Source organism: Strix uralensis, chromosome 4 (genome assembly GCF_047716275.1).
Source record: "Strix uralensis isolate ZFMK-TIS-50842 chromosome 4, bStrUra1, whole genome shotgun sequence".
NCBI lineage: Eukaryota > Metazoa > Chordata > Aves > Strigiformes > Strigidae > Strix > Strix uralensis.
The window spans coordinates 26,254,315-26,281,333 of record NC_133975.1 but is presented as its reverse complement, the minus strand read 5'-3'; the positions used below and the strand labels follow the sequence as shown (position 1 = coordinate 26,281,333).

General features: G+C 39.0%; 2 protein-coding genes across 8 annotated transcripts in view; one reads left to right on the top strand and one right to left on the bottom strand.

Annotated features, from left to right (window-relative positions):
* Positions 1–26,730, top strand: part of RFC1 (replication factor C subunit 1) — a 44,932-nt gene extending 18,202 nt beyond the window's left edge. For all 3 annotated transcript variants that reach the window (XM_074866011.1, XM_074866009.1, XM_074866010.1), the window contains 21 exons: positions 5,126–5,358; positions 6,079–6,153; positions 8,052–8,129; positions 9,026–9,110; positions 9,206–9,507; positions 10,600–10,707; positions 11,235–11,414; positions 11,716–11,820; positions 12,918–13,314; positions 14,237–14,346; positions 16,188–16,302; positions 16,769–16,857; positions 17,883–18,020; positions 18,442–18,537; positions 18,713–18,811; positions 19,252–19,406; positions 19,525–19,642; positions 20,575–20,720; positions 21,180–21,393; positions 22,400–22,591; positions 23,145–26,730. In XM_074866011.1, coding sequence (XP_074722112.1) covers positions 5,126–5,358; positions 6,079–6,153; positions 8,052–8,129; positions 9,026–9,110; positions 9,206–9,507; positions 10,600–10,707; positions 11,235–11,414; positions 11,716–11,820; positions 12,918–13,314; positions 14,237–14,346; positions 16,188–16,302; positions 16,769–16,857; positions 17,883–18,020; positions 18,442–18,537; positions 18,713–18,811; positions 19,252–19,406; positions 19,525–19,642; positions 20,575–20,720; positions 21,180–21,393; positions 22,400–22,591; positions 23,145–23,240 — 3,131 coding nt within the window. In that variant the 3' untranslated portion in view covers positions 23,241–26,730. The remainder of the gene's footprint in view (positions 1–5,125; positions 5,359–6,078; positions 6,154–8,051; positions 8,130–9,025; positions 9,111–9,205; positions 9,508–10,599; positions 10,708–11,234; positions 11,415–11,715; positions 11,821–12,917; positions 13,315–14,236; positions 14,347–16,187; positions 16,303–16,768; positions 16,858–17,882; positions 18,021–18,441; positions 18,538–18,712; positions 18,812–19,251; positions 19,407–19,524; positions 19,643–20,574; positions 20,721–21,179; positions 21,394–22,399; positions 22,592–23,144) is intronic.
* WDR19 (WD repeat domain 19) overlaps positions 24,038–27,019 on the bottom strand; it is a 48,581-nt gene continuing 45,599 nt past the window's right edge. For 4 of the 5 annotated variants that reach the window (XM_074866003.1, XM_074866005.1, XM_074866007.1 and 1 more), the window contains 3 exons: positions 25,732–25,808; positions 24,989–25,109; positions 24,038–24,217 (listed from right to left, as the gene is read on the bottom strand). In XM_074866003.1, the coding sequence (XP_074722104.1) occupies positions 24,995–25,109; positions 25,732–25,808 (192 nt within the window). In that variant the 3' untranslated portion in view covers positions 24,038–24,217; positions 24,989–24,994. Of the gene's footprint in view, positions 24,218–24,647; positions 24,769–24,988; positions 25,110–25,731; positions 25,809–27,019 lie in introns of those variants that run through there. The other variant, XM_074866004.1, reaches the window with a different exon arrangement.

The window sequence follows — 27,019 nt, the reverse complement described above, 5'->3', positions numbered from 1 at the left end:
TTTGTGTAAGAATGTTATTTAGTATGTACTGGACAAAAGGGTGTCAAAGGCTATGTAGTTTGGGCACTAAAGTGTATAATTACAATTAGACATGGCAGTTATTGCTTTACGGTCTTGGATCCTAGAACCTTTTTCCCTTAAAGTGAAAAATATGACAGAGGCAACTTCTTGAAATGATTTTTGATAACTGGAAAATCCAAATGTAAATTTGATTTCAGGGGAGTAAAGCTGTAATGGTTCTGGTAAGCTTTATATTTTTGTAACAGCATGGAACCTTGACATGTCGATATAGGCAAAGTGCTAACAATTACGGTTTAAAGTGCATGTTTGTAGTACATCTGAAATCAATTAGCTTGTTTAGAAATGACATAAAAAAATCTAAATGTCTGTACAGACCAGTTTTTGAAATGTCGGTTGCAACTACTATGTTTTTAAATGCGGGGGAAGATAGAAAAAAAAATGCGCTTTGCTAGTCATGCATAGCATCTGTTCTTTTTGGAAAGAGTTACAGGAGTTGAGTTTGAATAGACTTGCTGTCTTTTTTGAGAAGTTGGGGTTATCTTAACAATCTTAAAGATTTACTTTGAGCAAAAGGTGAATACAAAACTCAGCCCTTTCAAGTGTTGGATCTATTGAGTAGTGACCAATGCATATTTAAAATAATAAAAACCTGATAAAATAACTTCTTTTTCATACATACACTATTTTCTCCACCCTCAACTTTAGCTTGGACAGCAATACTTACTGCTCTAGACTGCAAATTCTTTAGGACAGGAACTGTTTTAAGTACTTGTGCAGATGCAGTGCCATTGAAACTGAATAATGTCCAGCATACTGTTATTTTATACACGTAATGTAGATTGAATGACTTTTGCATAGGATATAGTCCTTTAGCTCCATATAGAAATCCTTATGTAGTAGTCTACAAACACCGATTTAACAAACATTTATCAGAGTAAGTACAAGTTATTTGTAACCTGTGGATGCCCTGCCTATATTTGGGGTTGGTTTTATAATGTCATTGTAAGAGGTTGTCGCTGTCTTAAATATTTTGCATTCTAAACAGAATAGGAACTAGGGAATTATGCTCTATGCTGATGAGGAACACAACAATACAGAAATAGTAAACGAAGATGAATAAAATATGTTGTTCTGAAGACCATCTGAGGATCTGTCTTATGCTGCTTGTTGCCATTGTCCCTTCCTGCAATAGATTGCTCCCTTTTTAGATTGGCTGAGGTCGTTCCTGAACCTGAGTCTTTTAAAATGATCTGAATTTAAACAAATATTTAAAACAGCCTAGATAATTTTGATAGGGCTGGGTTAGGGAACAGCTGCACATGTTGCCTCTAATCAGCGGGTGAAAGCCTATTGAGATTGGGTGAGGAGTAACAAACAGTTACAGATGGGCTGCAGGCATTAGTTTATTAACCTAATCGTGCTACTGCTAGAACAGTACATAAAACAAAAGCCAGCTGTGCTTTGATATCATGAAATAGTTCTTAAACCCCCAGGATTTAGCAGTTGTTTGTTGCTAGGGAAGTTTGGCCTTGTACATTGTCTGGTGTAATAGGTCCCTGCTTCATGTGTAGTGTTTTCATTCAGAATAATTAAAAGTAATCTCCTGGTTCTATTAATTACATGATTATCTTTCTCTTTGTCGCATCTACTTCATTTCCAGAAAACTTGACTAGAATACATGGTCTTGATTTTGTGTTTGTAGTTCAGAGCTAGTCCTGAAAAAAACCGAATGTGTGTGTCAAGGTAAGCAGGAAATACTGCTCTTGGAATAGTCTTGTTCCACTATACGAAGAATTTGCAACATAAAGTAATCTAGTTGATGATAAAGTTGATTCCTGTTTCTTTCTTTGTGAAGTCCATGTAAGGTTATCTCAACTGTTCACCTAGCAGTTGCTGTAAGAATGCAATTAATCTACAATTTTTATAAGCTAAAATCCAAATTTCCACTTTTCTTTCCCCACAAATTATTGGCTTGCTGTATGAATGAGAATGCCTCTCTCCTTTTACATGTCGTGTTGAGAAACGTTGACCTGAGTAGTCCAGCAGCAATACTAGGACTCTTGATATTTTCAAAGGTGTAAATGAAGTCACCTTCATGCTTGTAAAGAAACTGAAAGTGTACAGCTGCTTAACTTTGCTGTTCACTTGCAGTAGGCATGTATGAGCAGTTTGCTTCAAGGCAGAAACATTAAGGTTTTACTGAAAAAGTTGTTGTTCTAAAGTACTTGAAATAAGGCGAATACCTGGGGATCAGGAAAATTTGTGATATGGTTATGAATTTCCTGAACCTGGGATGAAACTGTAGCCTGAATATCTGTCCCCTAAAGCATCTTTTGAAACCCACTTAATAGAATCAGGGTGGTTTTGTTTCTTAATGGCCACTTTCATGGTCTCGTTCTGCCTTTACTTACATTTTTTAGACTGTTCATAAGTGCTGTGAGTCTCTTGTCCTCCTTCAGCCACAGCTTGCAATCAATAAATGTTTGTAATCCTGTCGTTCCTAGGAAGGACATAATTAAAGCAAAGCTCTAATTATTGGTAATAGTTAGTACTGGCATCATAAATGACTCAAATCCACATCCTTTTTAATTAAAACCTAATTGTATTTGCTTCTTTCTACTTGAGTGAGAGCAATATCCTGTTGGTTTTTGTTGTTAGTTAAATGGTTATGAGTGAATAATGAAAAAAAACAATGTCGCATGCAGATCTTCTGATAACAGTAGTGATGAATAAAGATTCTTTTCTAGTGTGGAGCAGTCCTTAGCTTAAGAAAAGCTGGGAGTGGGGTACAGAATAGGATTTGTATCTTCTTTCCAAGACAAATAAATGTAATTACATCTACATTAACTGTTGATTTGTAGTAATAGGTACATTTTACTTCTGCAAATGTATTTTCTTGTTAAACTGAAAAATTTAAAAGAAGAAAAAATATTTCTGAAATTAAATTTGTGATAAACAGTCTCCTATTCAGACCTCAAACTATTGTGAATTAGGAGTCTAAAGAATCTAGTGTTCAGATCTCCCAGATATGTAATACTTTGCTAAATTGAACTAAAAGGCAGTAAGAAATATACTGCTGCCTAGGGAAAGTAAAGCATGTTGAGAATAGTAAAGCTTTTAGCTTTGTGATAAAACTTGCTGCTGTCAGCTGAGGGCCTGGGCTTGAATCTTTTCTTCCATATATTGCTTTGTGAATTGAATTGGCCAAAATGCCACTTTCTTGTAGATATATTTTTATCATTAGACATTCTTGATTTAACTGCTGAACCAATTTCCTTCCTTACAGACATATCTTTGTTTTATTTTTCTTTCTGAACTTTCTTTCCCAGGAATAGTCAGGATCCCCCTTTGTACTTGTGTTCTGCTTAGTAAGTGTTCAGTAGCAGAAGATTCCAGCTGATGCCTAAGACACTCTTGTTACTACCATCTATTGAGAAGAAGTGAAACAAAAAATAATTGTTTCTCTCCATCTCTGTCTAGTATATAACAAAAATTATAGATGACAGACATATGACATCATCTAAACTTAAGGGAAGTGACAAAAAAAGAAATAAGGAGGCTTAAATTAGCGATGACTGGAAAATGAATATATTTGTGATAATACTGTCAATTTAAGTTCAGTTATAAAACAGATGTTTAGGACATTCTGTGTTTATGATATGTTGAGGGGAATGTTTGAAACGTCTCTATTTTGAGAAAAGTAAAACCAGACTTCAGTTAGAGGCATGCAAATGAGACTGCCTCTGTTTCTGTTCCTCTCAAGTCTTTGTGCTTTATTATTTCTGTGTCTAAAGTTCATTTTGGGGATTTTCTTGCGGTTTGCTTCTTAGCCCTTGCACACTTTGAATTTTTAGAAGAGTTCACAAAGTAAGTGATTTTATCACTAATCAAGAAGTTTGTCCAGTGATGTTTGTCTTTTGTGCTGTCATATTAGTCTAATCATTTGACAGTGATATCTGTTGTTTTTTGTATGCTTCAGTGATAGGGTTTCGTTTTGTATAACTGTCGGTAAGACTTCATGACATGGCACAAAACTCTTTGAAGTCCTTGGTAATCTTTCTGTTGATTGATGACTGGGTCCAGAATGAATAAACGGCCATCAAACCATCTTTCTCTTTTTCATTGCTGTGAAGGCCATGTCCTGGCTGTTATAGAAGAGTCCTAAAAGGGAAGATTGAGTTTTTGTTCAGTGGTCTGTGGGCTAATTCTTAATGAGACTGTGTATGCCATTTTTCCTCCTCCTTTTAAATTGAAAAATCTATTTCATATGCTGACCTCTTGTCTGATTTCTGTGTTCTGTGAAATGGCTGCATTCCTTTGAGATGGTTTTGACTGTACTGGAAGGAGAGTGTGATTAAGTGCAGAAATGTGGAGGATGTAGAATGGCTCGTAGAATCTCTGACGAAAAGGGAAAAAGTAAAAAATGGCGCTAAACTATTTCTACTAAAACATTCAAAAGCTATGAGCAGTACTTTAAAAATAACTAGTAACTTACAAGTAAGTATAACTTAAGTACAACTTAAAAGTAACTAATAACTTATTCAAGAAGCTTTTTGTAAATACAATGTTCTGATATTTTCCCCTGGTTTATAATGTAATATTGAGAGATTCTTAAGAATATACAAGTCTACAAAGCCTATATTATCTGCTCTGTTAATGAATACTATAAAGTAATAAAATAAATGTGGCTTTGTACTTCACATTTTATACGAAGGAAGAGTTGTGCTGTTCAATCTGATGTTGCATTAATTAAGGAGAAGGTTCAAACTTCAGTGACCTAGATTTTCTATCATCTTCCCTATGTAAGAAGGCTTTCTTTGAGAACCTCTCTAAATGAGAGGTGATGTATGAACATAAGTAACAAATTTTATGTGTCCCTATTTCAGTACTCAATCTATTCAGACTTGAGCTATACTGTCAAAGATGCTAAATACTATGTGTTATGCAATTCAGCCTTTTTTTTCAAATAACTTTTCAAATAATGCCTGTAGTAATTTCTTAGGATGCGAGTTGAGGTAATCTGCCAGAATAGTTCTCTTGAAAGTTCTGTTATAAGAACTTAAGTTCCACATACCAGAAGTAATAGAATACTCTTCATGTTTAGATGAAGAAGATGACTTTGTCAATAAAAGAATTTCATTGAAACCGAAGGAGAACGGGATGTCACCGATTGGTTGTCCAGGAACAGCTACAGCAAAAAAGGAAGATGTAAAACCACGAGCTAAAAGCAAACCATTATCTCCAGTGAAACAGACTCCCACCTCGGCACTTGATTATTTTGGGACAAGTAGTGTCCAACGATCTGAAAAGAAACTGGTAGCGAGTAAAAGGAAAGAAGTGAGTACTGGTGATGTTCCTTTAGGCTGCTAGTGGGTCTGATAGCAGATCAAAACGGCCAGTTTAATGGCTGCAAGGAGGTACTTAACTGCTTGTCCTACCTAGTTACTTTTTAATGACCATTCAAGTTCAATTCTGATGATATGTGCAGGCATATCAAGTCCTCAAATGCAAGTTTAAAGTACCATTTCCATGTCTGAGGAGATAGCACAAAGTTGAAAGTGGTATTTTCCCTATTGCTTCTTCTCAAGTGACTTAAAATTAAGTAGTTTTCTGAGACTAATGAGTGGATGGGATGGCTTATAGTTGGGGGCAGAGGGCAGGAGGGAGAGGAATGAGGTTGTTTCCCCAGGCTTTATGGCATACATATTCATGGAATAACAAAGCACCAAATAAAATATGGAGGAAATTAAAAATTCACAGTGTAGTTACTGATTTCTCTTTCAAGGGGGCCAACTGTGGTAGCTTCAGAGATGTTCAGCATTGTTTGAAGAAATGAGATATTTATATTATAGCATGGTTTTATTTTGAATAGTAAAATCTCTTGAAAACAGCTGTGTTTAATAGTGTTTAAGTTAAAGAGTTAGAAATAAAATGCTGCATGTCTCATTCTCAGTCCTTTTCTAGAAGTACACAAAACTAATATATACAGATTAAATTATTATGATTTACACAGTATTGGGGAAACTGAACTGTTGGTCTTTTTTTTCTTAAATATAGCCTTCACAAAGCAGAGACAGCACACTAGATGATGAGGCCATTGCTAGGCAACTGCAGCTCGAAGAGGATTCGGAGGTAAAAGCTCTATAAATTTGCTGCTCTATGCCAAGAGCAGTTTGTTTAACTTAAAATTGTTTTTCCTTGAGAAATTAAGATGGACTTTCCATGTATGCTATAAATAAATAATAAAATTCATCTGTATATTTAACTCTTGCACATATGTGCAAACATAGGCATGCAGTTATTTTTATGGGCATTATTTCAGTTACGTGAATAGAACATATCACAGTCTATTTTCTGTTTATCCAGCCTTTCTTTACCTGTGCGGTTGATGAGTTCATGTGTCTATAATAATCTTGCTTTTCACACAGAATTCACTTTCTGCTTCCTCAAGTTTTTGGTTTTTTGGATATGTGTGGTGTGGGTTTTTTTGGGGGTGGGTGTTTTGTTCCCCCCCCATTCCCTGGAGTGAAAAATTAAAAGCCATTGCCATCCATGATTTGTTTCACTTGTCAACTGAGTTTTCTTATAGTTGAGAAAAATGTGAATGACTCTTACGTGTGTGTGTTAAACTCTTCTGTTTGAATCAGTGCTAATATGAAGGAAAGGTACATTTGTCATACTTGCTTTTGGGAAAATCAATTCATTTTGTATATACTGGTAATATTGAGTATAATTTGAAATAAATATATCGTACATGCAAAGCTTAGTTTCGTCCTTGACCTCCCCAGAAGTATGATGAATCTACCTTTAGTCTATTAGGAAGTTAAACAAACTGTCAGGAAAAACAAGGTGTTGTCTTTCATTTGAACTGATCTTACCTATAATGCTCTCCTTGTCTATAGGTATCATCAAAGGAATGTACTTTATTTCAGGTGTATTTCTGCCTCAGTCTGATTTGCGTTTGGTAGTTGCTGCCCTTCCCCTTTCTCACCGTACACAGGGAAGATGGATGCATTTCACACTATGGGCACATAAAAATAATGCCTGTGGCATATTGGTTTTATAAAGTCATCTGTCTGAAGCTTATAATGTGGCATGTTGGACTTCAAGACAATTATGAAAACATTTTTGTTGTTGTTAAGTTAAAACTGTGGTCAGTATTTATTGGCAACAATATACGCTATTCGGGAATAGAAAAAGTTTTCCCAAAGGGGCCATATTGAATAGGAGAGGTAACTTGATGATCAGTTATCACTGTAGATGTCACAGTTATTTTGTTAGGTGAAATAAAAATGAAACCAACCTGGCCTTGTTTTTTACAATTAATAAATAACTTTGTCGGATTCCATGTGCAATATTTGTTCTTACTGGTTCTTCCGTCAAAATAAGTTGTGTAAGTAGAAATATTAAAAAGTTAAAGTATCTTTGTTTCCATAAAGTAAGCAGAACTGGCAACAAGAGCTGGGCTAAGGTAGTAGTTAAATTCTCTAAAACTGCCAGAAATTTTTTCATATGATATGTTGCTAGTGGTAAACAAGAATAAAATATTCGTTGTTGAGACATTATAATACTTAACAGGCATCATTCCTACTTGTCTTTTAGGACTGCTTTTGGAAGTTTTCTAAAATCAACAGGTTGCATCTTGGTGCAAGATGGTGGTTGTGAGATCCTGCTTTCAGTTTTTGATTGTTTATTAAAAGAAAAAGATGTACAACAATAAAAAATATGAAGAAACAGACAACCTCTTTGAAAACGTTATACAGACTTATTAATGTTTGTAATGCAACAACTCCAAACTCTACTTTTCTCACTAGATTTCAGTCTCTCTTTATGGGGAAACAAGTAATTTTTAAGTGGTATTTTCAGAAATTCATGTGCCTCTGGTAGGATGCACTTTTTCCAGCCATGTGCTGTCTTATTTTGGATAAACTTTTTGTCTTGAACAGCAAATAGAATTTTAAAAAATTATAGTAGAATTAAAACTTGTCAGACGTGAGCCTAAAAATATTTTTTTCTTTTTTCTCTTTCAGCTGGAGAGACAGCTGCATGAAGATGAAGAATTTGCTAAAACTTTGGCCATGTTGGATGAAACACCACGGAAGAAGAAGGTTGAATTATTTTTAAACTTTAGGTTTTAGAAATTGCACTGGGAATGTTTGTATTTAGACATCTAACCTTTGTTTTGAAGTTTCCATATAAATGCATTAAAAACAGTAAGAAAGTGTTTGCATGAAAGTAACAGCCATGAAAGTAACAGCCTCGCATTTCATACTTTCCTCCTGGATTTTCCTCACTCAGTAAATAGTGTCCTTCATAATCAGGCAGCAGGCATCACTGTATCTTTGTGCTATCTGCTTCTGTTGAAATGAGATTTTAAGTTCTAGTTCTAATTGAGCAAAAATTGTTGCTGAAGACTCATGCTTTAGATCAACTATAGCTCCTGAACCAGCTTTGTTGGTTCAGGAGGACAAGCTCAAGTAAAATGAGTCAATGGCAGAAGCTGGTGAAAAGTGATGGGAGAAAAAGGAAAAGGAAGGAGGAGAATACTCTCCTTGCTTTGAGAGATGGGGCAAGCAGGGATTTTGAGATCTTTGACACTGACCCCACTGGTGGGAATCTTACCAGTTCTTACCTTGTGGTGTAAGGCACAGTAAAATGTTTGCTGGGTTGTACCTCAAGACTCTTAGAATTTAGGACTGCTAATTTGAATATAGCAAGTATTAGTACTTCTAGACTAATCAGTAAACCAATTGAGGTCGAAGTTTACTGTAACCTGGAAGTTTGTCTGGCCTTTGACTTAAGGAATTGACTAAGTGCATGGCTGAGTGCAGAATTCGCTCATCTGCTTGCCTTTGATAGAGATTGTATTCTGACTTGTGGCAGGGATCAGCTTTGTTAGATGTCAGTCAGTCTGTTGTATTTAACAGTAGGGAAACTTGTAGATCTGGACTTAATGGTAGCTCAGGATATGCATCTCTGACTTTGGCATTGTGTGTTTGTTTAGGCTCGGAGAGATTCAGGAGAGCAAGCAGTATTGAGCATCAAGAGCAGTCCTAACATGACAGAAAAACATAAGCAGTCAGAAAGAGGTAGGATCTGGAATACAGACAGCATTTCACCAATTTAAAACGTTAATGAGACACATTCTTACATATGTGCTCTCCTCCCTTTGCCTCCTTTCAAGTGAAAACAACAAACTCAACAGGCAACGCAACGAATTACACTGTGAAGCAGCAAACTAAATCTGAACATTCAAAAGGCTCTCGTTTATCCCTACAATCATCTGATGGTAAAATAGCAAGAGAGTTGACGGATAAGACCTTGCCTTTGAAACCCACTTCTAAGCTTGTGTCTCTGAAACAAAAAGAAGAGATTGCTGAAAAGGAAAGAGGTTCTCAGAGTTTAGTATCAAAAGAAAAAACTTCTTCAGGGAAAGAAGAGAAGACAACACCAAAGAAGGAGAAAATTTCTCCCAAGAAGACTGAGGTAAGAGATGTAAAAATTAATTTAGTTGTCTTGGTGGAGTTTGCAGGAAAACAGATTTCATTTATTATTGTCACTGTTGTAACTTGGTGCTTTGGATCTTCTGAATCTGAATTCTAGTAAGGCTTTAAGTTCCTAGCAACTGTAAAAATATAGGGAAAAAGTGAGCTGGAAAAGTGTAAATTAATTGCATGAAGGAACTGGGAGTTCTTTAATGCTCATTAAGGTGTGCATGTACGCTGCAAAATCAGTTCAGTGCTTTTTCATGTTTAACTTTCCTGAAAAAATGCAGAATGCAGGAATTCTGACACTTGCCTAGTGAGTGAAAACTTACTGTTCATGTGAGCGTGCTGACCTTGTAGGTCTGTACTGCTGTTAAAATGATAAATGGCATTTCCTACCACCCTCCCCCTGAGTCTCCTCTTTCTGAAGTGTATTTTTTACAACTGATACATTATGTAGGAATATATTTTAGTTTTCTTTTAACTGTCTGATTCAGTAACTGTAATTCTTGAACATACTGGCAGCTATTTGCAACCTTAAAACATACTTTTTAATCCTAAAGTACAAAATATCCAATTCTGACACTTTAACAGTTGTAATTGGGAGGGAGACTGAAACATTTTTTGGAGGTGAGTTTTAAACAATTTTTTACTGATGAAAAAGCTTAAATATCTCTTGAAAGTAGAAATACTATGAAGTCGACTTCATGTAAGTGTAGATCTTGTCTATAACTGATCACCATTCTGAAATAAAATAGAATGTGAATTTAAAGCAACAATTTATGAATTAAGTGAGCATTTACATGTGGAATACAGGTGAATCTCCAGAAACTTGACAACAAACAATGGGTACCTATTTTTAAACTCTAAGGTAAGGTTTTTGAAATCTTTTCGAAAAGAACAACAAAAAATACCTCAAAACAGAAGCACCAAAACCAGAGCAAGCTTTGGTATTGCATGTTAATAGATTGACAACAAGTGTTAGAACTTTTCCTTTGGTGCATAAAGATGTCTTAAACTGTGATGCTTGAGTTTGTTTTGTTGTTTTTATACATGTAATATGTGTATTAATTTTTTTTCCCTCCTGCCCAAGTCTGTAAGTCCTGAGGACTCTGAAAAGAAGCGAATCAATTACCAAGCCTATCGAAGCTTCCTTAATCGTGAGGGTCCGAAAGCGCTGGGTTCCAAAGAGATACCTCAGGTGAGTTTGGCTACAACATAATTCAATATGTAGAAGTGGCGTGTATCATAAACTTACTGTTGTAAGTGATCTAACAAGTATCAACTAAACTGTTTAAAAACAGGTATTTTTTTCAGATAGAAAGTCTGTATTGGAAAAAGCTAAAGTGTAATGCAAAGCAGTGACTAAATGTAAGAAAATACAGTAAGAAATTAAATTAAGTACTTGGTTTATGAAGTCATGATGATGAAAAATAGTTACTGTGGTCTTGAAGACTGCTGTCACTCATTTGACTGACATGCTGTGCTTGAAGCACAGAGTGTTATGAGTATGATCGGTCAGGTAAACGTGTGAAGTTTTGTTGGTAGCTATTCCTTTTAATGGCTTTTGAACTTTTAGAACTATTACCTAGCTAGGTATGAAAGGCTTATCTTTAAAGTTTTGCAGGGTACTTGACATGGTAGGGGGTTAAAAAAAGCTTATGGTGAAGAGGTATTTGGCACAATTGCATCAGGTAATGGCATTTTCTGCAACACTCTTGTTCTCAGGGAGCTGAAAACTGCTTGGAAGGCCTGACGTTCGTAATTACAGGTGTTCTGGAGTGTATTGAAAGAGATGAGGCCAAGTCTCTGATTGAACGTTATGGAGGAAAAGTAACTGGCAATGTCAGCAAGAAGACAAACTATCTGGTTATGGGGCGAGACTGTGGCCAGTCTAAATGTGAAAAGGTGAGCGTTCCTGTGCCTGAGTGAAGTCCAACTGTGAATTGTTCATAGCTAACTGTTGATTTTGAGTATCTCTGCCAAAAGGAGTCAGTACTACCAATAAAGTGTATGTTAAAAAGGAAGAGTTGCCTAATGTTTTAGGGCTTTGTTTTGGTTTTATTTGTGTGTGTGTGTATATATGTGTGTATATAAAAAACCTTTTGTGTTGTTGTGTTCCTAAACATAGTCTTTACTGGAAAGCACTCTGAAGTGAATTATGTAACTTCTAACTTGACTTGACTTTCAATTCTTTCTTTTGCTCCAGGCATCAACTTTAGGGACAAAAGTTATTGATGAGGATGGCCTGTTTGATCTTATTCGAACTATGCCAGGCAAAAAATCCAAATATGAGCTGGCGGCAGAAACAGAGGTTTGCTTATAATAAACTTAAGAGGGGTTTTTTTTGTTTGTTTTTAATTGAAAGGAGTTTTGGTCTTCTGTTCCAGTAACAGTAACCCTGTGATTGTCAGTTTGACCTTCTAGGTTAAAAGTATTGAAAGTGAAAATTTTTTATTTGTGTTTAAGACTTCTACTTGGGAGCTATAGGGTTTTCTTCCCACCTTTCATTTTTACACTCTGACATTATTCTGTATTTTAGGTATCTGACTGAGAGGGTAATTGTATCTCCTTAGATGGTTTAAATTTTAAACTTTGAGTATTTGTTTGTTCTTTGAAATAAGTACTTGTGACTGATATTGTATGGTACCCAGACAGGCCCAATATAAAATTATACTGTAAACATGGGACAACTATATGTAAACCATGTGTATACATACTGATTTTGTCTGTGTGTGGTACTTGAACTAATAACATTAAAGGTAAATTTTTCAGGGAATGCTGTAAAAACAGTAACAACTTTTTTATGCATGTTTGAATTTAGTCTGTAGTGGCTGATAAAATGTTATTAAAATCTCTGTTAGCTCTAGCATGTTGTGCATTCAGTATAGACATTGTTTTGGTACTTCTGATGTGGCTAGACATTAATTGTTGCATGTAAAAATTCTATGGTGTCTTAAGGAAAAGCATCTCTAAGCTTACTAGCTAATTACCTTCACTCCCTTTGAATTATTTTTGGTTGAACACTTTGTGGAAGAGTTGTTTTGCAAAAGCTTCATGGGTGTCTGGCCCATTTGTTCCAGCCTGACAGTCCTCAGTTTTGGCTTTTTTTTTTTTTTTTTAAAAAAAAAAGATGAATCAGGCTTCATGAGTAAGGGGACTGCTCTTGGAGTGACCAGAACATTTTCTGTTTCTTTTTTGTGGGTTGTGCTACAGAACCAGGTGGCATAGTGTTTAAGAGTTTATTTTTTCAGAGAAGAATGTCTTTATCTGCTTTTGAAGCTTTTTTTATCAATACATAAGCTTTGTTACTTTCTTAAGCACTCCTGTATGTGTGTTCAAAGACAACATGTTTATTGTATGTGTTTTTTTGAAATTTCCCTTTAATTTTCTTACTTTTATTTTCCTAAGGCAAAGAAAGTGGAGTCAAGACCTAAAAAGACACAGCAGAAAGCTGAAACAGGAAAAAGGAATTTTAGCCCCTTCAAAAAGGGAGCAGATAATAAAAAATATAAGTCTACTCCTGAAAAAGGAGATACTGTCAAATCTGTCAAGAAAGAAACCACTGCTGTTCGAAAGCTTACAGACTTTAAATGGCAGACTGAAGAGAACAACGAAGCTCCAAAACCTAAGGGGAACTTGGATTCTGAGATTAATGAAGATGGAACAGAGAGATTGCTATGGGTAGATAAATACAAGCCTGTATCTCTTAAGGCAATAATCGGACAACAGGGTGAGCAAAGCTGTGCTAATAAATTGCTCCGATGGCTCAGAAATTGGCACAAGGCTACTTCAGAAGATGGACAAGGTGACCAGCGCGGTTAACTTCTCTCTGTGGTCTTCCATGCCAATGACATTACTTGGTTCCATGGACTGATAAGGGCTTTTGAGATAGCAGAAGCAACTCTAGAAATTGGGAATGAGGCTGCAGTTGGGTGCATTTTTAGCAGCAGTTGAGCCTGAGGGGTTTTTTTTGTTGAAGTAGTTGTTCACTTACCACTGCCATCTGCCCCTCCCTGTGCTGCCCGCCCCCCCCCCCCCCCCCCCCCAAAAAAAAAAAAACCCCAAAAAAACCCCCAACCCAACAGAACAGAAAACTGTCTGAAAATATTTAGGTCTTGTGGTAGTCTCTTAAACATCAGCTTTTTCCAAAAGAAACAGAAATAACCTAGCAGTAATGTATATAAAAATGGCCTCTTGTTCAGGCTATTGAAATCTTTCTCAGCAAGAGAAGTGTTTGCCAGTGCTACCCTGAAAATACAGGGTACCAACATGTTTAAAGGGCTGCTGTCATGCCTGGGGAAGAGGGGAATTGTTAAGGTCCTGGTTCTGCCTGACTTAATTGTCCATGTCATATGTAGTGTGCCATCCTATAGACAGCTTTTTCTGTGTTTTGAAATAGCATTTAAGTTTCACTTCAACCATAGTGGGTAGTGGGGTTTTTCTGTGTGGTGTGTTTGGGGTTTGGTTTAGTTTGGGGTGTTTTTGTTGGTGTGGTGGGTTGGTGGTTTTGTTTTTTAATGATGTGGTGGTGAGCAAATTGCTGAAATAGTTGTATTATATTAATCTCACTTTTGCTATTTTTCAGTTTAGAATCACTGCAAGTCTTAAACTAAGATGGTTTAAGCTGCCTTGCCCCAGATGGTTAGGATGCAGATGTGTATGCATTAGAAGTATGCAGTTTGTTTTGTAATACATACCTAGGTAAAACCTGGAATTTTCTTTTATAGCAAAGACCAATAAAACTGGAGGCAAAGATGATGGTACTGGTTTTAAAGCAGCATTACTTTCTGGTCCACCTGGAGTTGGTAAAACTACTACAGCTTCTTTGGTTTGTAAGGTGAGTTCATATTAACAGCTGTTCCCAGCACTTTTTGTTATATATTGATTCTGTATCTGAATACAGATGCAGGGTGCAGTTGGTATCCCCTAAATGACCAGTCTGCTCCCAGCCTAGTTCCACCTGCTCAGAACAGGGTTCCAGGTGAAAATATGTGTATGTTTAGATACCTTTATCAGGTCTGGGGCAAGAATGTAGCAGTGGGTGTATGCATTTCACAGAATCACAGAATTGTCTAGGTTGGAAAAGACCTTGAAGATCATCCAGTCCAACCATCAACCCAACATTAACCGTCCCCAACTACACCATATCCATCAGCGCTATGTCGACCCGACTCTTAAACACCTCCAGGGATGGGGACTCCACCACCTCCCTGGGCAGCCCATTCCAACGCCTAACAACCCGTTCTGTAAAGAAATGCTTCCTAATATCCAGTCTAAACCTTCCCTGGCACAACTTGAGGCTGTTACCTCTTGTATTTCTTTCTGTTATGAGAGGAAGCGTATCACAGCATGTTGAATGACTGGAAATGGTTTTCAAGAATTGTGAGCATTCAGCACAAGTTCTACAAGTCAGAGAATATTTGCACTAAATTTAGTGGGAGTTGAATTCTGGCAGGCTTTTTGAAAGTTTCTATGACAGACTGGGTCATGGATTTTATATATCTAACAAAGATATCTTGCCCAGACTCATTCTAAAATCAAATACTACTTCAGGATGAGAGAAGTTGACAGGGCTATGTGTCCATTTCTAAATCTGAATTTAGAAATGAGTTTTTCTGAACTTAGCTGGAACACTGTTCTGCTGCATCATGAGAATCAGCTGAGAACTCCATATTGTAGAAATACCATTAAAGCTAACTTATTAATAGTGGTACTGTATCAAGTTACAGATTGTTATTGTTGTTCTTTGACTTGCAAGAACTTTCTTAGAATATGATACTACCAGCTTGGAAGGTTTGAGAACTGTTGTTGTGCTGGGAAAGAATAATTACTTACCTCAAACAAGAGTTGTACAGAGTAACTCCCACTCTTCTCCCCGCCTGCCCTAGAGCTTTGTGCCAGCAGGCTGATGCCACAACCAAAACTAGACCTGCAGAAGAGCTGGATGTGTTGACTTGGGCTTGTTTCTGCACTACCGCATGGTCTTTGCTGCTCCTGGTTTCCAGCCTAGCTTGCTCACAGCTGCTTCAGGTCTCCGCAGAGCATTTCACTGTGCTCCATGGGAGTAGGCAACAAAACTGGATTGTTCAAGCTGCAGGAACAAAGCTGTGTGCAGCTCACTGCTGTGCCATGGCATGCCCCTGGCAGAGGAGTTTGCTGATAAAGGAGCAGCTGGGTTTGGTTCTTCAGGGACTGAACCCAGCCCTGTTCTGAAGTATTAGGGCTGCTGGGGGAGCAGTGTGTTTCCAAGCTCTTAAATAGTTAAAAGCTTCTCTTTCCTTCAGCTTTCAGAGTGGCATGTTTCTTGTCCTGACTCTTTGTGCATAAGACTTTGATATGCAGCTGGAAATACCATGGAGCTTAGCCAGCCTTGGCTGGAAGTTCTGTTTGTATCCCTGGTGGCAGTTTTATTAATCCTTCAGAACTAAATCTGTGCCACTGACTTCCCCTCTTGGCCCCCACTTAAAAACAAGTTCTCTTGAGTATATCTGTTCCACGTCTGTGAGAGAAAAGGAGTATAAGGGGAGAAAGGAATCAAAGCCACGAATTATATGTGAAAATGGTGTTGTAAGAACTTCCTTCTGGAACTCTGAAATACTGTTTCTAATTCTGAGTATGTGTATACTCTTTCACTGATCTGTGTTCTCATATTTTGTGTGGTTTATGTGTTTTGACTAGGAACTGGGGTATAGCTATGTGGAGCTGAATGCCAGTGACACTCGCAGTAAGAACAGTCTAAAGGAAGTAGTTGCTGAGTCACTGAACAACACCAGCATCAAAGACTTCTGTTCTGGTATGTCTGTGGTTTGAAGGAGGATTTTTGTTGTGTTAAAAGTCTGGTTACAAGAGGGACAGGGCTTCCTTATTACACAACAGCATTAGGAATTTAACTTGCTCATCACACGGAGGGATCCAGCTCTCACAGGGATGGCTTCATTTAGCAAGCTGTTTTATTTCATCTGCAATTGTAGAATTAAATCCTCCTATTAGTAGAACCAGTTGTTAATCTGCGCAAACTGCTGAAGAACTCTGCAGTTGCTCTTCTGTTGCATGGGACGCCTTTCTTGGAAGATGACACAAGGTTATAGTCAGTTCTATTCTGTGATCATAGATTCACGTGATCAAGTGGCGGAGCAGGAGGTTCACCACCACCTCAGGTGTCTAGGATGGGCTTACCTAACCTGTAAAGCATTGGGTAAAACTCTGAGCAAGACCCTATTTTATTCCCATCTCATTTTCTTGTCCATATTCATTTTCAGGCACATCCTCATCAGTTAGCGGGAAACATGTATTGATCATGGATGAAGTGGATGGTATGGCAGGCAATGAAGACAGAGGAGGGATTCAGGTGAAACTGCTATAGTTATTAGCTAATGCCATTGCTAAGAGTGCATACCTTACACAGCACAAAGTATTTCAAGCCAGTCTACTGTCCTCAACCCATGGTCCCTAGAAACTCTCTGTAGAGAGTACAGTTTATTTGACCTGTTTTAGAAGTCAGTCTTTGTGTGAGAAGAATTATGCGTTGGTAAAGGGGGGAAAAAAGATACTTCTGTATAAGAAACCTGGAGTGATGAACTTGGATGTGTGCACTGTAGATGTTTATTCCTGGATAGGTGAATTTATCCTCCGGTGTCTGCAGCTGGTATGTACCTGCAGTGGGAGGTTTGTAGTCTGACTGGGGCAGTTGCTCTCTTCAGTAGGCAGTAACACTGAATAAACAGTGTGGCATAGGCAGTATTATACTTTGTTCCCCTTAGCAGCTCCAGTTTTAGCTTCTGAAGGTTTCCCATGGTCACATGCAGTACTTCTGACAATAAAGGGCATACAGATCTTTAGTTCTGATGCAGACATTTATGTTGCAAGAATATGAAACTGAATTGAATTTTGCTTTCATTAGAGCAGGCAAAGTTTGTTCTGGTAAGTCTAACAATGCTGAAGCCTCAGGGCTGAGCTCTCTGGATGGGGAAGAAGCTGACCTTTTTACTTCCTGCTGCTTCATTGTTTGTGGCAGGGTGCGTGAGAAAGATGTGTGCTCCCTCTGAGCATAGGCCAGGTCACGCTGGCTTTGGACAAATGAATCTCGTTCTGCAGGGGGACAGCTCTGCTGTGGCTTATTGGTCTTAATTGCTTCATGAAGAATGGTCTCAACATGATTGCTGGAAGTGGGTAGACAGCCCATTTAGTGCAGCTGAATAGTGGGAAAAGTAGGAGAGGGGCTAGGTTTTCACTGTGTGGAAACATGATTGCAGTAGCAAGAGTGTTAGGAACTTGCATCTCTCAAGGATCTGATTTAAGGCAGGGACTAATGCTGCTTGGTGTGACATTTTAAACATTATCTGATGTAATCGTTGTGATGTGTTTAAATCACAGGAGTTGATTGGTTTGATTAGACACACAAAGATACCCATCATCTGTATGTGTAACGATCGAAACCATCCTAAAATGCGTTCCTTGGTCCACTACTGTTTTGATCTTCGTTTTCAGAGACCTCGTCTAGAACAGATTAAGGTAAGAAGGCTGTGGCTGTAGGGGCTGCACTGAATTACCATCAGTAACTTCTGTTTTCATGTGGCAGAATGTATACAAAACTGGAGACACCAATTAAAACGGACCACCTCAGTGAGTAACTACTTTTCAAAATAGTTTGTCTGAGTTTTTCTTCCCAGAGAATGAAGTATCCCAAAGCCTTTCAGATTTAGTAGTCTACCTTAAATATATCCAAAGATTTTTTTTTTTTAAATGATCATGCGCTGCTTTTTTTACACCAGTGACAAGGGATGACTTACGTTTATGAGAGAAAATTTAAGTTATACGTGCTTTAAAAAACTACAAAAATATGGTAACTTTCATAGATGTGTCAATGTGTTCTGTAGGGGGAAGAATTCACAGGAATTCTCTAGTGACAGTTTCTCACCTGTGTGTATTACAGGGTGCCATGATGTCTATTGCATTTAAAGAAGGTTTAAAAATTCCACCACCTGCTATGCAAGAGATAATCCTGGCAGCAAATCAGGACATCAGACAGGTCAGTGCCACTTCAGCATCAGTGTCCATTCAGAGAGCATGTCACGTACAAATCCTAGACTTCAGTGTAGTATTTGAAAAGTATTATTTTTATGTGTGGAGATAAGGCTGTTTTCTGCTTGAGTCTTCCATTTAAATGCTCTTACGCTACCAAACTGTCAAATTTTGTTCTTTAGGTTTTACATAATCTTAATATGTGGTGTGCAAAAGATAAGTCACTGACTTACGATGAGGCTAAAACGGATGCCAGCAGAGCCAAAAAGGATATCAAACTGGTAAGTGTGAAATACTGGGTTGGCTTTTACCGTCATCTTCTGATACAATCACTAGGCTTTGTAAGCATCTTCTGAACAAAAGCACTGATAACCTAGATGCAGGGAGCTGTCAGACTTGCCCCGAAGAGTTGAAGAGCAGTACATCCAGGACTGAGGATGTATTTTGATGTACTGGTCTCTTATGTAAGATGCAATTATGAAGCTCATACTTCTCATCCCGAGTCCCCTGTTTTGGAGATAATTCTCTTACTACTGGAAGTAAAACCTAGTTCTTGAAACTGGTAAAGTACTAGGAAGGAAATACTGAACATTGAACTTGTACTGATGAGTCCAGATCTTGTTGGGTACTATCACTACAGTAATTCTGTTGATGCTGTGTGGTGTATTATTGTTTGTGTTGACCTGCAACCCACTGACTTGTTGAAATATCATCTACTTAGGGCCCTTTTGATGTTGTCCGGAAGGTTTTTGCTGCTGGAGAGGAGGCTTCTCGTATGTCTCTTATAGACAAATCAGATCTTTTCTTCCATGATTATTCACTAGCACCCCTCTTTGTCCAAGAGAACTATGTACATGTAAAACCAGCTGCTGCTGGGTGAGTTATTCCATACCCTAAACTCTGACACAGGCTTTTGTGTCAGGGAGTAAAGCTAGACTAAAACCTGTCTGGATAATTCTGCTCTGTAATACAGTCAACTTTGTTCTTTTTCCAGAGGAAATCTGAAAAAGCACTTGGTGCTCTTGAGTAGAACAGCTGACAGTATATGTGATGGTGATATAGTGGACAAACAGATTCGTAGTAAGCAAAACTGGAGCCTTCTTCCAACACAGGTGAGCACTTAACGCTCATTTCATGTGCGTTATGGGTGTCCAGTGTAAGACTGATCCCTTGAAATGGATGTTTCAGTATAATTTTCTGACCTATGTAGTTCATACTTCACGTAGTATTCTCTGTTCTGCTGGCAAGTAGAGCAGTTTCCCATATTTATATTGCTGAACCCACACTGTATCATGAAATTAAGTCTTCTGAAACTTTGAAAAGCTTGACCCTTCTTTATGAAGCGTAGGAGCACCTGGCACATATCACCTCTGACGTGCAGTTACAAGCCTACTTGCTTTTATTTATGCGCTTCCTATCCCAGCCTCCCCCTGGGCCAGTTTTCTCCCAAAGCACAGAGGACTGCAGCTTTGTCACTGTGCTGCTTTTAGTGATCACTGAAACGTTGACCAGACTTATACTTGAAGGATTATGACTGGCATCAGAGATGAAGTTGGGAGGGACCTCTGGGAGGTCATCTCGTTCACCCCCTGCTTAGTGCAGGTGCAAACAGAGAAGTTGCTTAGGAATTTAGCTAGCTGAGCTCATGGAGATTTGTGGTGTTCTCTGGAAATGTCTCCTTCACCAGGTCCATCCATGCTTGTTTGTGTGAAGTCAGCTGTTTGTCTGACTGCACTCTAAAATGAGAAACAAACAGGCTTTTTTCCTTTTTTTTTTTTTTTTTTTTTAAATGGCTCTTAAAACCCCGATAATTTCACAAACGTTTTAGAAGATGGTAACAAATAGGGTGGTACAAGAGATGAAGCTGTAACCTCAAAGGGGTTGAACAGAAACAAGCAGGAAAGTGTTCTCTTAAACGAGCTGTTTCTACTGCGGAACTGTACTGACCTACCCCCTTCCATGCAGGCAAGTAGGGCAGTATGTCATGGTGTCACTGAGACTATTTCCTTGTGGCTTGGGTTTGGCATGTGTGTTACTTTTTCAGGCTATTTATGCAAGTGTTCTCCCGGGGGAGCTGATGAGAGGTCACATGTCCCAGTTTCCTGTCTTTCCCAGCTGGCTGGGGAAATTTTCATCCACAGGCAAACATGATCGTGTCATTCAAGAACTGGCAATGCACATGAGTCTCAGGTAGTACCAACATTCCTCTTCTGGTTTATATCGACATGGATATTTAGTTCTTGTGTGGTTTGTTACCTACCATTGATTCCTTGCTGTGCTTGGTACAAACTGGTATATTCTGAATATCCTCATGTGTTGGTGGTGACACTTTCTTAGTGCTTAATCTGGACAACAGTCAGACTGCAGACACTTTTAGTAGAGTTGGTGGTACTGTGATGATTTTTTTTCCCCCCTGAAGTTGTTTCTCAGTCAGGGATGTGTTTGCCCAGACCGCTCGGTGGTTGGATACCTTGCGCTGGGTTACCCCTAGTGCAGGTGTGGCAGAAGGAACAGCCCAGTACAACTTGGAGTTAACTCGTTAAGGCAGCTGATTATCCATTTGCTGAGGGCCTACCTCCAGGTTGCTTGTGTTTAGAAGTGAGCAGTGGTGGTTGTACAGATGTACTTACTACTTTCTGTTTGACAAAGAACCCAGATGTGCAAGAGGACAGTAAATATGGAGTATTTGTCGTATTTGCGGGATGCGCTTGTCCAGCCCTTGAAAGACTTTGGAGCAGATGGTGTACAACAAGCTATAACGTTTATGGACTCTTACTGCTTGATGAAAGAAGATATTGAAAATATCATGGAAGTAAGCACATGGGGAGGCAAACCCAGTCCTTTTTCAAAGCTGGATCCTAAGGTAAAAATTGTGAATTTTTCCCTTTTCTTCCATATCTTTAAAAAGAAATCCTAGAATAATAGCTGTGGTATGGATGTGCTGCTGGAAGGCTAAAGTTGGTGCAGCTGCAAATGAATAATTTTATTAACTATAATTTAATGAACGGTAGTCTTTGTAAATCAGCTGTTTTAGAGGTATATCCTACAAGCTAATCAGGCTGTGCCTCATTGGGCAGCCCTGCCGTACACCTCTTGTTCCTGGTGTGAAGGATCACTGGGAGTCGGCTGTGTTAGGGGTGTGGAAGTGGAACACAGAAGGGGCAGGGGAAGCTGGTACTTTCCTACACGGGAGCTCAGGGCTGCAGGCTGTCTCGCCTTCGTGCAGAGCACTGCCTGCCTTGCCCCGCGCAGAGGAGGAGGGCTGCACAACTGTACCCGTTACGCTGTGGGCGCTGAGTGAAGAGGCTGGCTTGCAGCTGGCATCTTTCACAGTCCAGTTAGACCGAGCTGCTGGCTGCGGGGGGGACTTTGTGTGGCACTCCTCTGGGATCTGGCTAGTCTGCGTCAGTGGTTGGGTCCCTCAGCGGGTACAAGGTGAGCTTAAGCTCAAGTCCCTGCTACAAACCAGGCAGGTGTGAGGTCTGAACATGATCTCCCCCATCCCAGGTCACAGGCTTGGGGAAAGGGAAGAATCTCGTTTGCCGCTGTAGTGCGGCCGGCGTTCAGTGCTGCTGAGAGTGGCTTTGGTGTGAGTGACTTGAATTAGGTGGCAGCAGAACAACAGTGCTGAAATTATTGGAGGCCTAAGTGAGAAGCATCTGAAGATGCACACTGTGGATTATGTAGGACTTGTTTAAAATGAGCTCTTAGGTGCTTTCTGTGTCCTTCTGAGATAGTGTCCTCTTCGATGTATCTTTGGCCACATCTTCCCAAGGAAAGATGATGTGGAATCTCTCACTGAGAGTTGGTTAGCTAACAATCTGCAGTTCCTAAGCTGATGCTCATAGCGTTTCCTTCCAACCTAACAGGTCAAAGCAGCTTTTACACGTGCCTACAACAAAGAGGCACATCTGACTCCATATTCACTTAATTCTGTCAAGACATCTAAAAGGCAGTCAGGATCTGCAGCGGCCTTAGAACTGAATGAAGACTTGAATGTGGAAGAGGTCCAATCTGAGGAGGAAGAGCAAGATACTGTCGAAAGTGATGCAATGATTAAGGTGATTTAATTTCTTAAACTACCACACTAAACTTTCCTCTTGGTTACCTTTCTGGGGCTTGTAACAGCATCTGAATTTTTTTTTTTATAAAAACCATAGTCAATACACAATATATCATCCCTCACTTTTGAATTTGTAACTAGTAGTAGTGTGAAAAAGTCCATTATTTTCATCCGTTGTCTTCTGCTTGCATGTTGGACCAAAGCGAGGCGTCACTGTAAACTCCTGAATACCGTGTCCAGTTCCAAAACGTAGCAATATTTTAGGTGTTGGTGGGGGTGATGCCCTTGGTGAGGAGCAGCCACAGGCCTTTGCTTGGAGTTAGCAGAGACGACAGTTCCAGCAGCAGCCTTTATACGTATCCCAAATTGGGAACTGTGGTTGGCCCTTAGGGCTGAATATTGTAGAGTCTGTATGCCCACGGCACTTCATACCTGAAAGGGGCGGGGAAGAGAAGAGAGAGGGCTTTTGCTTTTAACACCAAATGCATTTTGACTTGGGCTTCTGGCAGGTTGCAGTTGGGTTTTAAACTGTCTGTATATTCTGTTTGTAGCAAAAAAAGGCGAAGTCTTCCAAGCTGCCAAAAAGAGAGAAAAATGAAGAAACAACAAAAAAAGAAGGGAAAAGGAAAGATAAAACAAGACATTAAACAGAATAAAATCTCGCTCTGGAAGGCAGCTTTACTTATCTAACTTCTGGCTGGAACACGAAACAGGTCCAGTGCTGGAGCTGGGAAAGCAGAACCAGTGTGTTGAAAATGCTCCTCTTATAGAGGTGATGTAGCTACTCCACTCTCGCACCATGCCATGTCCTACTCACTCTTAACGTGCTACAGCATTACAAGCTATAAATATCCTCGTGCAACAAACACCGGGGTGCATGAACTCGATGAAAATGCGATGCTTAGTTACCTGACATTTATGCTAAGTCTTCCTAGGACTTCACTTTTTTTTAATAAATCCCCTGACATTGTGGTGAACTCTTGTAAATACTACATGATGCAAAAAAAACCCCCACCAACCCCAAACCAAAATTGCGTATTTGTACATTATAGAAATTAAGCAGTGTATAAAATTACAATAAAATGTTTCACAGGAGTCTTTTTAAAGTTTTGGTTAAGTTCATGGAGTGTTCTGTCTCCCTTCCCTCTCTTTTCTTCGAAGGTTCTGGCTTTCCTTCATGTACAGGATGTGGTGTTACTGTTTTCCCACAACTTCCCCTTTGCTCAGTTAGAGACAGAAAAGCAGTGAGGGGATTTCATTCCAAAACTTAAGGAGCCTGTGCTTGTATGAGTTGTATCTTTATCAAAACCAGAAGGGAATAATTAAAGAGTAAGAAATGTTAATAGAAAATAGTTGTAAAGTTCAGAACTGATGTTGAAAAAGAAAACACTAGGGGGTTTGGTTTGGCCTTGGCACAGATAAAATGCAAATTTTGCTTGTTAAGAAGAATTATCAATCAATTTTTATTACTATAATAAAGTACAAAATTTATCAAAAGGTAAATATTTACAGGCTATCACAAAATAGAAGTGACATGGTGGTTGTTATTACACATCTTTTCCCCACTAGGATTTAGTGTAGTGATGGAGCTTTCCTTGCTGCTTGCCAGACAACACCTGCAGTTCTGAAAATAAACAGAGCTTGTTAGTCATCTCCTGGGATAGAAAGACTCGGATGCAAACTACAAGGTTTTCTCAGACCAGAAAAAAAAGTTAACAAAAATAAGGTTACTGTGGTATATATTAATTTATAATACCCCATGCCCATTACTTTGACAGACAGCTACATTTTCACATAAGTGTTCAAATGTCAAGATTAATGAGGAACTTTAATTGATGTTCAGTTACCATTCCTTTAACAAAACCAAAGTCTTGGATTCCAGGGGTGTGGTACAGGCAGAGCAGTGGTCTCATTCTTTGAAATGGGAATATTTCAAGCCAGTACTATGTTGCTGTTACCCTGTGATACATTCTTATATTCTGTTAAACATAGAAGCTAAGATCATGCAACCTGCGCTTTAGATCTGCTCCTTCCGGTTTGCATCTCTCTCTCTTCCTACACTTAAACACTTGTTGGTAGATCTGCACGTGGATGTGCTGATGTTGAGATCTTCAGGCTGTTCTCTGCATTACTGAAGCACAACTGGTGTTCAGGACCATGTTCCAAGCCTCACAACTGGAATGATTTTGTGCCCAGGTTAGTGGCAGTAGCAAAAGCTACTGGTAGTTGCATGCCTGAGGGCAAACGGGTGCTACAGCTGGGTCTTGGTTACCTGAGGCCCAGACCCAGGCTGTAAGTCAGGTTGTTGAACACTGAATTTCCCTGGCTGGGAAAAACACCCGATGTCCTCTAGAAGGAGCCGTGTTAAATAAAAAATAAAGGCTCTAGCACATACCTGAATTTATTGGTCCCCATCTTCTGGTTTGAGGTACTGTGTGCAATCATTTATTTTCTTGAGATGAACAGTGTTAATCCTTTCAGAACACATTGGACATGTGTTTTCAGCCTGTAACATGCTGTTTTAAAAGAAGGGTGACTGGTCAAATGATAATTTCAATATTTTTTCAAAGGAACAGCTGGGCCTGAGGCAGAAAGCATTAGAGCGAAGTTCTGACCTGTGTGATATAACAGATACAGGCCAGAGCAACAGCTGCTTCTGTCTAGGCAGAGCAAAGGTTTAACACTTGCAGTTTCTGCAGCATCCCAGTTCCTGACATCTGAACAGGGCCATCCCATCCTCACACAGGTGATGAATGGGGATGAGAGATTCTTGCTGCCTCAGTCTGTACCTGCCACAGTGTGTTCTGGTGACTGCTGCTGTGGCTGTGTTGCCCCCCTGCCCCCGTGTCAGGCCGCCTTCCTGGAAGGAGCTGAGGACTTACACAACTCCCCATCCACCTTCCTTACCGTTCCTGGTGTTGGAGCCCTGCATCTTGGGCCCAGTTCCTTCCTTATCATAGTTTTTGGTTCCCTTTGAAGTGACGTTCTGTGAGTATGTTAGATGAAACTACCAAGTAAGGGGGATTCCTCTTCCACCCCCCAGATGTTACGTTTTTAGTACCAAATGAAACAGTTTGCTGCTGAAATATGAACAGACATTGGAATCCTCCAACAGAAAAAAAAAAAATCCCAACTTACTTCTTGAATTCTGAATAGAGGGCAGGAAAGTCACAGTGTGGGCAGACTGTCCAGTCATCTCGTACCATATGCCGACCCTGCGTGCAAAAGCACGAGTAGTTAAAGGGCATGTGCTGTCCTAGTGCACTGGGTGTTGTTTTGTACCTGTTACTGTGAGAAAGTCTCAGCAACTGAGTTCAAAAGATCTTGAGGAATTGAAAACCCCAAACCCTGATAGTTACTGTAGTTTGATTACTGTGTAAATCCTGTAACCAGAACAGGAGCTCTCGCTGAGATGCAGTGCTTTCATTATCATTTGTATTCCTTTAAAAAAAAGAAATCTAAGAATGTATTGAATTACAACTTTTAAAATTCTTTTAGTTTGGCAATTCGAGAATGTGATCTGTAGATCTATGTCTCGAGACGTACGTAAATCTACTGCGATTTTTGGTGGTGTATATGACGTTCGAGAAATGCCCCCAAAGCCCCATCGCCTGAGCCCTGGAGGTGGCACTCAACGCTGTCAAGTTTGGGAGCACAGTGACTGCCTGGTACTTGCCTCTTTCAACAGAAATTATTTCTGCTTTTCTGGTAGGGTTTAATAATTTGCTTTTGATAGAAAAAATTCTTACGTACCTTTTTAATACTATAAAAATGCAATAGCACCTTGAACTATATTGAGAGATTTATGCTCTAATATGATATGCAACAGTAGACTCTTTTGACACTGATTCTTGTGTTTGAAAATGCTGCATTCCTAATGATGTTACAAATACCTGTGATGTAAATGAACTATAACCAAGACAGAGCCAAAATAAATGAGAAACATATGTGAGTATGTACTTTGTTTGGCTCGTAAAGCTATATTTAAAAGCCTTTTGTTTTTTTCCTTAAGATAATACTTCTGAAATATACCAGTCATCTTACTCTGCTAAAACAATGCAGTAAAAAAATAATTGCTATTAATACTTTTTTTGTAAGGCTTAATTCTTTAGTTTTAATAAAGAATGTTAACTCTAACATTTGATTCCTGTTCAAGTAAATTTTGATTTTTCTGCAATCCCAGTGTGACAAATATCTTGAACCTAGTAAAAATAGAGTGTTAGTTACACACTAGCTAACCTCAGTATAAAGATTGTGTACTGGTGCTGGTAACAGTGGGATGCATGGCTTTTCCACAGGGAAATGTAGCCCCCATCCATACCTTTCCAGTACACTCTAAAGTATCCTGAAACAAAAATGTCAGAACTTCTCAATTCTCTATGGATCAGTAATACAAGAAACGCTGATGTCACTGGCTGAACCATTA